The following is a 9,448-nucleotide window of genomic DNA, read 5'->3' as shown; positions in this document are numbered from 1 at the left end:
TCTTGAACATCAGAAAAGCTCAAATGGAGAACCATCACTAATAAGGCAGCCAGAGACAGGAATTTCTGACATGTTTCTGCAGTAATTCTTTTCAAATGTAGACTTAAGGTGCGCCAACAAGCCACAAGCAACTACATAACATTGAATTCTAATTGTAAACAGCGTTACAGGGCTATCGCAAACTATTTTTTCCTGCATGAGCTTCAACAGGCAAAGGACACTTCCAATTCAAGTTGGACTCTCGGTCGCCAATATATGACGGGTTTTTTTTTCACGGCGTTCTTCAACACGCGTCCCAAGGATTGTAAACACCATTTTCACTTTGACTTGTCGCGACGAGGCTTTAAATGTTGACAAATGAAAATAAATAATTCAATGTAAATTTTTAAAAATGCACTGTGGTTCGCGATTCCTTCCCCCCCGTCCCGGCTCTCCACTCGGGTGAATCTGCAGGCGCCGAATACAGCCAGAACGGAACTCGTCCTGCAGTTTTCTCTCTTGTCGCGCAGCAATGGCAAAATGAAAGCCGACGCCTGCCGTCGCCAAGGCCGTGAAGGAGTCCCCCCGCGTTTCTAGCCGAACGCTTTTCAAAGCGGACTCCACGCCCGATTCCGGTTCCGGGGGAAGAAAGGCAAACGGAAGCCAGCTGAAGCAGGGGCGCAAGTTCCGCGGCGGCGATGGGGGCTCATTTAGTCCGCCGGTATTTGGGGGACTCGGAGGTGGAGCCCGACCCCTCCGCCATGCCCACTTTCGATCCCTTCCTTGGCCTCGAAGAGCGCAAGGAACGCGGTGAGCATTGCCGGGATGGGTCGCGAAGAAGGAAGGAAGGTCACCCCGCGCTGAGCTCCGCCCTTCCCGCTCTGCGACTCCCGGGCTTGGCAAACGGGAGCTCTCCGGGGCTGCCTGCAAAACCACCGAGCATTTATCGGCAAGATTTGACCAGTGGAATTTAGGATCCAAAGGATGTCAGGCTCTCTTCTCCCCCCCCCTTTTTTTTGTGTTAGCTCCGGCGGTGTCCTCCACTGGCTTCCCTCGGAGTTTAGTTTAGTTTAGTTTAGTTTATTAGACTTATATACCGCCCTTCTCCCGTAGGACTCAGGGCGGTTCACAAGGTTTTTAAAAAGAAAACAATACCAGAATTACAAAAAATTAAAAACAATTAAATTGTGTTTCCCCTCTCCTGCGCCACCCAGGGCCGCCACGCTTGTTCCACAGGTTGCCTCTTTTTCACCCGGATTGCCTACAAGAGGCGTAGTTTTTTTTAAAAAATCCCATTTATATCTCGCCCTTCTCCGAAGACTCAGGGCGGCTTACAATCTAAGAAGCACAAACCAATGTGCTTAGCAGTAGCCTTCATTCTATGTATATGCCTGCTTATTAGGGCTTTCGCCCCCCCCCCCCAGCGGCATTATTACAAAGTCAGCTTATTGCCCCCAACAATCTGGGTCCTCATTTTACCTACCTCGGAAGGATGGAAGGCTGAGTCAACCTTGAGCCTGGTGGGATGCGAACCTGCACTAATTACAGGCAGCTGGTGTTACTTAAGGAGGCATTAGCCCACTGCTGAGAGCTAATTCGGTGTGGTGGTCAAGAAGCATGAAGTGGAGCAACCGGGGGTCCAGTTCCTCATTCAGCCTACTTTTTCTCACGGGACAAAGTTAGACGAGCGTTGCATTGGGTTTTTCGGGCTCTCTAGAAGGAGAGGATCACCTCTTAATCAGGGCATTGGCAGGAACCTGACCGATTCCGTTGCACCAAAGGTATTTTTCAAGAGGCAACTGGACTTCCTTGTTTTTCTTTGAAGACCTTTCCCTTCTCATCCAAGAAGCTTCTTCAGAAAAGCAAGAAAGTCTAGTTGCCTCTTGAAAAGCACCTTTGGGACAACCATGCCCCGAATGATTGGGAATCTCCATAGATGATTCCATCTGCAAATTTCTGTCAAAAAACAAGAACTAAGTAATATTTTGAGCATCCACTAGATGCTTACTTTCTTCTTTTTGTATTATAAATAAATTTAATACAATCATCCACTCCAATGGACTGGACTCTAGGTAGTTTGCAAAATATTAGATTAAAACAATTTAAACTAACAAATCTTGGATTGAAAACAGCCATCCAAACAAAGTACAACAATCCTCTCCCCTCCTAATACAGGCCTGAGAACAAAGGCAGGTTTTCAGGGCTATTCAGAACCCCAGGAGAGAAGGTGCCCTCCATATCTGAAGGCAATGTTGTTCCAGAAGGTGGAAGGCTTTACCGAAAAGGTGCACTTTCAAGATCACACAAGCTGATAATCTTTAATAGAAGAGACCTAGAATTCACCCATTCTAGAACATACCAGGCAAGCAGAAACAGTGGAAGAAATTCCTCCCAGAACTGAATGTGAATCCTTTCTCATTGCCACATCTGCTTATTTAGTTACGTTTACATCCTCACAACAAGTCTTTGTAATAATTTGGGCTGAAAGATAATGATTTTCATTAGTTTTCATATGAATATTAGTCATTGTACATAATGAAATTGATTACTAGCCTTGGTGCAGATTATTGGTCTACTAACAAAACTGGTTAGAAGCTTCTTGCAGAATTCATATATGCAGCCAGAAATACTGTTTCCCTGAGAATTAAGACCAGGTCTTATTTTTGGGGGGGGGGGACCAAAAGAACCATTAGGGGTTATTTTCAGGGGATGTCTGCCCGTTCCCTCTCACTGTCTGCTTGCCTGCACTGCAATAGCTTACAGGGCTTCCCAGGATAGATGCTTGGGAGGTGAGGGCAGTGCTGCTGGAATGTGTGTTAAGGCGTGGACAGGTGTGGGAAACCGAAGGACCGGGTGGCGCAAACCTCCCCTGCCTCCTTCCACCTGCCACATTTTTTCCTTTTGCAAACAAAAGCTTCCAGTCTCCATCCAGGTGAAAAGTGTCTGGGTGCCTATGGGGTGCTTGGAAACTGAGCAAATCACTCTTGTTTCCAAGCACCCCATAGGGGCCCAAGTTCTTTTCGCCTGGACGGAGAAATGACGAAGTCTGGAAGTTTTGTCTGCTTGCAAATGGGATACTTGGAAACAGAGATGAAGCTTACAGTCTCCCTCTGGGCAAAAAGTATTTTGACTTCCTCCACCTGTCCATGCTGCTCTCCTCACCAGCTCCTGAACATCTGCCCTGGGAAGCCCTGTAACCCATTGTAGCCTTGGGCAAGCAGAAGGTGAGAGGGAGTGGGTGGGTGGTTTTGGCGGGAGTCTGGAGGCAGCAGGGGAGGTACAAGTCATGGGAAAATTGGCAGAGAAGGAGGAGGTGACTGATGCCAAGCAGGAGATCTGCATGGCAAAGTGGGAGCAGCCAGAACCGAAGAAAGCTCCAGTGGCAGATGTGGCTGTTGCGCAGTGGCGGTGGAGCCTTTCTCTGTCACTCCACCCTGACTCCAAAATGGCAGAGGGGGAGCGGGTAAGATGACCGAGCCTCCCCTACCTGTCCTCTGTAGCATGGCAGTCTGGCTCGGGAGGGGAGTGAAAGGGAAGAGGCGGGCGGACAGCTGGGTTATGGGCAGGGCAACGTTGCTGAGCAGGGAGTGGCCTGGCTGCAGGGGGCCTGAGGTAAGCGGGTGTGAGGCGCGTGGGGCAGCTCCAACCTCCACCTGCCTTGGCTCACCTCATGGCGACATCAGTGCAACGCACGCTCTCCTGCCCTGTTGAGGTAGCGAGCAATCAGACGGTGGGACGAAGTGGGCGGGCTGTTAACTAGGGGTTATTTTACGGTAGGTGCATGCCAAAAAATCAGTCTAGGGCTTATTTTCTGGGTGGGTCTTATTTTCGGGAAAACATGATAGGGTCACATTGCAGAATATCCTCCTGCACTCAGATTGTATATGGAGTAAGGCAATGGTATACCTGCCTGAAATATATTGATATGAGGCTCAAAGATTTAAGTTTGCTTCCTCATTCTGGAAAGGCTAAATTCTCACAACCCGAAATTCCTAACTTTGTCCAGCTACTTTTCAGCAGAAGACGGATATAAAATGTTTCAATCCCATCTTACATTTACCATGCACACTATTCAGGGTAGCTTGCAGCACTTACATTCCTACTATTTAAATATCATTAAAGACTCCTGTGAGTCCCTTGGACTGCAAGGTGATCAATTGGTCAGTCCTAGAGGAGATCAACCTTGACTGCTCTTTAGAAGGCCAGATCCTGAAGTTGCAATTCAAATACTTTGGCCACCTAATGAGAAGGAAGGACTCACTGGAGAAGAGCCTAATGCTGGGAAAGATTGAGGGCAAGAGAAGAAGGGGACGACAGAGAATGAGGTGGCTGGATGGAGTCACTGAAGCAGTAGGCGTGAGCTTAAATGGACTCCAGAAGATGGTAGAGGACAGGAAGGCCTGGAGGAATGTTGTCCATAGGGTCGCGATGGGTCGGACAAGACTTTGCAACTAACAACAACAACAAAAATGTATAACTGGAACAACCATATGATATAATCATTAACAATGCTGGGAAAGCAGACACAGTTTTAAATTCTTAGCCATAAAGCTCATTGGCGCTCTGGCTAGTCATTAGATGCATTTGTATAACACATAATAATACTTAAGAACTGGAAGAGCTCACTTTAGCCATTTTGTTCAACACCTTTCTCCATGCAGGGATCCAAATAAAAGCATCCAGATAAAGACATTGCTATCCTGTGCTTGAACACATCTAACAAAGAGTTCATCTCTATTTGGATAATCGGTTCCTTGCTCTTACTTTTAAGTAAATTTCGGTCTGAATCTGCCTTTCTATATCTTAAAACCTTTCTAGATCATGATTCTGGACTGAGAAAGAACAAGTCTTGATTTGAAATCTGTTGATACATTTGGAGAATATTTTTATTTATTTTTAATTCCATTTATATCCCGCCCTTCTCCGAAGACTCAGGGCGGCTTACAAGCTTAGCAGTAGCCTTCATTCTATGTATATGCCTGCTTATTAGGGCTTTCACACACACCCCCAAGCGGCATTATTACAAAGTCAGCTTAATTTCCCCCAACAATCTGGGTCCTCATTTTACCTACCTCGGAAGGATGGAAGGCTGAGTCAACACTTAGATTTATATTACTGCTTCACAGTGCTTTACAGCCCTTTCTAAGCAGTTTACAGAGTCAGCCTATTGCCCCCCAACAATCTGGCTCCTCATTTTACCCACCTCGGAAGGATGGAAGGAGGAGTCAACCTTGAGCTAGTGAGACTTGAACTGCAGCCAGCAGTCAGCAGAAGTAGCTGCAGTACTGCACTCTAACCACTGTGCAACCACCTTGGCTCTTTTATATCTTTTCATTGGATGTCTTTTTTTCTCCCCTTCAAGATTATTCAGCTCCTTTAATTTCTCTTCATAGCATTTAATTTCTAGTTCCCCGATCATTACTAGTGTTGCTGGTCTCTAAACCTCTCCCAATATTTTTGGAATAAGTATGATACATAAACCAAGCACATTTGAGATAGAAACTGATCTACGCAGAATAAACTGGAACAACTGTTTCATGTGATTTGGAAATTATAGTTTTCTCATAGGTGGTGCAGCCTGAAACTCCCTTTGTCCTTTTTGTAACCACATCACACTCCTAGCTCATGTTCAGTTTGCAACTGGTTACTATTCTAACCTTTTAACAAATACTTAGAAGCACTCTTCATCTGTATCTGTTCATCTTTTTCATAAGTGAAATACTGCATTTGTCTATGTTGAATTTCATCCTATTACTGTTAGCCATTTTGATTCTCAAATTGCTCATTTTTAGTGGTCTGTGGGGTCCATCAGATCAGACGTGTCAAACACAAGGCCCGGGGGCCGGATCCGGCCCGCGAAGCCATCCTGGAAACAGTGAGGGAACGGCCTCCACTGCCTTGGCCCTGGCCCAGAGACCCTCCTTCTGCCAGAGACCCTCAGATCTGTCCCACTCCTGCCGAGGCCCCCATAGGCACCCTTGATGCGAACGATGTAGAGCTGGCCACGCCCACCCAGTAGGCCATATGCACTTTAGCCACGCCCATCCGGCCCCCTGAGGGCAACCGCAATGCTGATGCGGCCCTCAATGAAATTGAGTTTGACACCCCTGCATCAGATTGTCCAGTGGGAGGAGTTAATATAGGCCAGAGCTTACTTGCTGCATCTGTTTCACTTTCCTGCCTCCTCCTGTTCATCAGTCAGCTAGTTCATAACAATGCATCAATGGCTGACAAGTAGTTTATTGAAGGAAATGACTGATAATATAATAATGTTACTATTAAAATTCAGAAATCTGACAATAGTGAATATTCAAGTGCATTTGAATTGCAAATGAACATTTTTATTAGCAAATATGTGCTAATGCTGTTATGGAATATAGAGCACAAAAAATAAGTGGTAAACAATTTTTGTATAAAATCTAATTTTAAAAGGCTAGGAAGACATATTTAAATGCAATTATAACCAGTATTTAATTTCCCCCCAGATATGCAACTTCCATGTTCCTGAAGTCAAAAATAAAGCACGGGTGCATTATTTGCACGCTTGCTCCTTGCTTCTTTATTTGTATTTAATAGATCGCAGTTATAGAAAGTTTTGTAAAATACTGCTCAAACTCTTCCAAGATTTTTAATTATGCTTTTGCTTCTTAAGATATTAGCTATCAGACCCAGTTTTAGATAAGCTTTTCCATCCAAGTCAATAATAAAGACTTTGACAAGTACATTTTGATAGACTAATTCGTTTCATTGAGTAACTTCTTTAATAAATTGTGGGAGTGATAAGAGACCGCCCTGAGTCCTTCGGGAGAAGGGCGGTATACAAATATAATAAACTTAAAACTTAAACTTAAACATGATACAGTAAAGCACTTAATAAATAAGACATTCTTATTAGTAAGCTGATTAAGCGTGGGCTGAATGGTGTTATAACTGAATGATTGCATAGCTGATTTCAAAATAACGTGTTCAAAGAACCCTCATCAATAATTCCTCATGGCATTATGTGGTCTGCATATTTTAATTGAACAGGTGCTCTAAATTAACTTGCCGAACGTGCTTTCTAAAACACCTTTTGCAGCATCTGTTAGAGCATTCCAAATGGTTGATCTTGAAGAGCTTCCATTTAGATTTTAATCTCTTTCCATCTTTTCCTCCTCCTTTTTTTCTCCTACAGTGATGGTAGCAACTCATCAAGAGATGAATGATGCCCAGATTCCTTACCAATTCCGGGATTATTGTGCCCATCATTACATAACATGGATGAAGTGCAAACGTGACAAATATCCTTTTTCCATCAAAGGGTGCAAACATGAGGAGCATGAGTGGAAGTACTGTGAGCATCTGGAGTAAGTCAAAGCTATGCCTTTAGTCTAATTTGTTGCTATACTTCGTCCTTTCTTCTTCATTCTGTAAATTAACTGTGTTTCAGGGATTAGAAACTACCCTGGATTAGAAGTACTGCCTCTAAATATCCCTGTAATTCCTTTATGAAGTGTGTTCTGTTTCCACCATAAAAATTCAATGAGTCTTCGTGGGATGGGAGATTATAAACACTACCATCATGTGGATAGAGAAGAGATCATGATAGTCAACCAAGTAGTTTTTCCATAATGCTGATAAGCCTTGACTTAATTTTAAAGCACTTTGCCTTGACGGACAAGGGCCATAATCACTCTATTGTCTAAGCATGAGGGTAAATCGTAAATGAATAATTAATCCATTCTTCTCTAGCAAGCATAGAGAACTTTTAAGAAAAATACCACACGAAGACTTTGACTGTAGAAGTCTGGGGAGCAATCTGCCTCAATGATAAAATGTTTTATACCGTATTTTCCGGCGTATAAGATGACTGGGCGTATAAGACAACCCCCCAACTTTTGAGATGATTTTCAAGATTTTTCGTCTTATACGCCGGAAAATCAGCGAGCCCGGGAAGGCACGCCCTCCCCTCTCACTGTGGAGGAAGCAGGGCAGTCTGGCGGGAGCCAGCAGGGCAGTCCTGCGCATGCGCACGCTCCCCGGCTGTTAAGGAGCACTCCTTAGCAGCCGGGGAGTGCGCGCGTGTGCAGGACTGCCCTGCCGGCTCCCGCCCGACGCTTTTCCCTCTTGAGGCAGCATCCCCGAGGACTCCTTAGGAGCCGGGGAGCGATGCTGCCTCAAGAGGGAAGAGCGTCAGGCGGGAGCCGGCAGGGCAGTCCTGCACACACGGGCACTCCCCGGCTGCTAAGGAGTGCTCGTTAACAGCCGGGGAGCGCGCGTGTGCGCAGGACTGCCCTGCCGGCTCCCGCCAGACGCCAGCCTGCCCTGCTTCCTCCACAGTGAGAGGGGAGGGCGTGCCTTCCCGGGCTCGCTGATTTTCCGGCATATAAGACTGGGTGTATAAAACGACCCCCCCAACTTTTGAGATGATTTTCATGGGTTAAAAAGTCGTCTTATAATACGGTACTTTAAATATGAAATTCAAGCCAACTAACATGCAACAAGGAAAGCCTGGTTTAGTAGGGCCAACAGATTTGAACTGACTTATACTTGTATCCTTTATGTTAGCTATGTTATGCGCATGAAAGAATTTGAACGAGAACGCCGTTTGCTGGCTAGGAAGAGGCGCATTGAAGAAAAGGCGAAAGCTACCATAGAAGCCTAATTAATTTGGGGTGCTTCTCCTTCCTCCTCTTAAAAGAAACTTCTGGACTTGATATATTGAAAACAATAAAAACATTTATGTCACAGTTGGGTCTCAGATGTTCACTGTGATTGCTACAACAAAATGAATGAATGCACATCTTGGACCTACAGCTAGTAAATGTTCATAAACGTCAAGGATCTGTAAGTATTTTCTTGTTGGGAATCCTAATGTTGCATTATCAATTTCTGGCAATTGTGCCAATGAGATGAGTCTAGTTAAGTTCAGATGGAACTGTACCTTCTAGTAACATTTATATTTTCTCTGTATTCAGCAACATAAGCTTCATTCCAGTTTCATTCTGCATAAAGGCAGCTGCTTTTGAGCATTAAGTTTGTATACCTTCTGTGCGTTTACACTTCTTCATACACAAGCAGTTCCCTTTACAAAAGTTGGAATTTTTGGAAATGATGAGTGCTGGAGTCCAAAGGCCAGTAGATTGTGCTATACACACAAGAATTGCTCTGCCTCGTAAGAAGTAATACTGGAACATGGTCCAAGATTGCAGGTCTCAGGACTGTACATCCTGACTGAATTATTTTATTTAAAACGGTTGTTTCTTTCCATTGGAGTAGTTCTAGTAGAATCAGGACATAAATTACTGTAGTGAGGCTATCTCGGTCATAATTGATATACCAGCCTGAACTGCTGAAGGTGCCACATGTCATTTGTGCTACAGAGGATAATAATGCCTATAATGTCAAAGATGGAGACAGAAGCATCACTTTGAATTAGATTTTCCAGGTTGAATCCTTTGTCTTTTATCTTGCCTGGACTGAGCATCTT

The 9,448-nt window shown here is 44.6% G+C and overlaps 1 protein-coding gene across 1 annotated transcript; it reads left to right on the top strand.

Annotated features, from left to right (window-relative positions):
• Window positions 1–544: 544 nt before the first annotated feature.
• On the top strand, window positions 545–8,977 carry NDUFB7 (NADH:ubiquinone oxidoreductase subunit B7). Its single transcript, XM_083357058.1, has 3 exons — window positions 545–789; window positions 7,154–7,325; window positions 8,527–8,977. The coding sequence occupies exons 1-3, from the start codon at window positions 678–680 to the stop codon at window positions 8,621–8,623; spliced, it is 381 nt and encodes a 126-aa protein (XP_083213184.1). The 5' UTR covers window positions 545–677; the 3' UTR covers window positions 8,624–8,977.
• The last annotated feature ends 471 nt before the right edge of the window (window positions 8,978–9,448 follow it).

This window comes from Vipera ursinii (assembly GCF_947247035.1).
Source record: "Vipera ursinii genome assembly, chromosome: 2".
Lineage (NCBI taxonomy): Eukaryota > Metazoa > Chordata > Lepidosauria > Squamata > Viperidae > Vipera > Vipera ursinii.
Note: the sequence above shows the minus strand (reverse complement) of the source record. Positions and strands in the feature narration are given on the sequence as shown.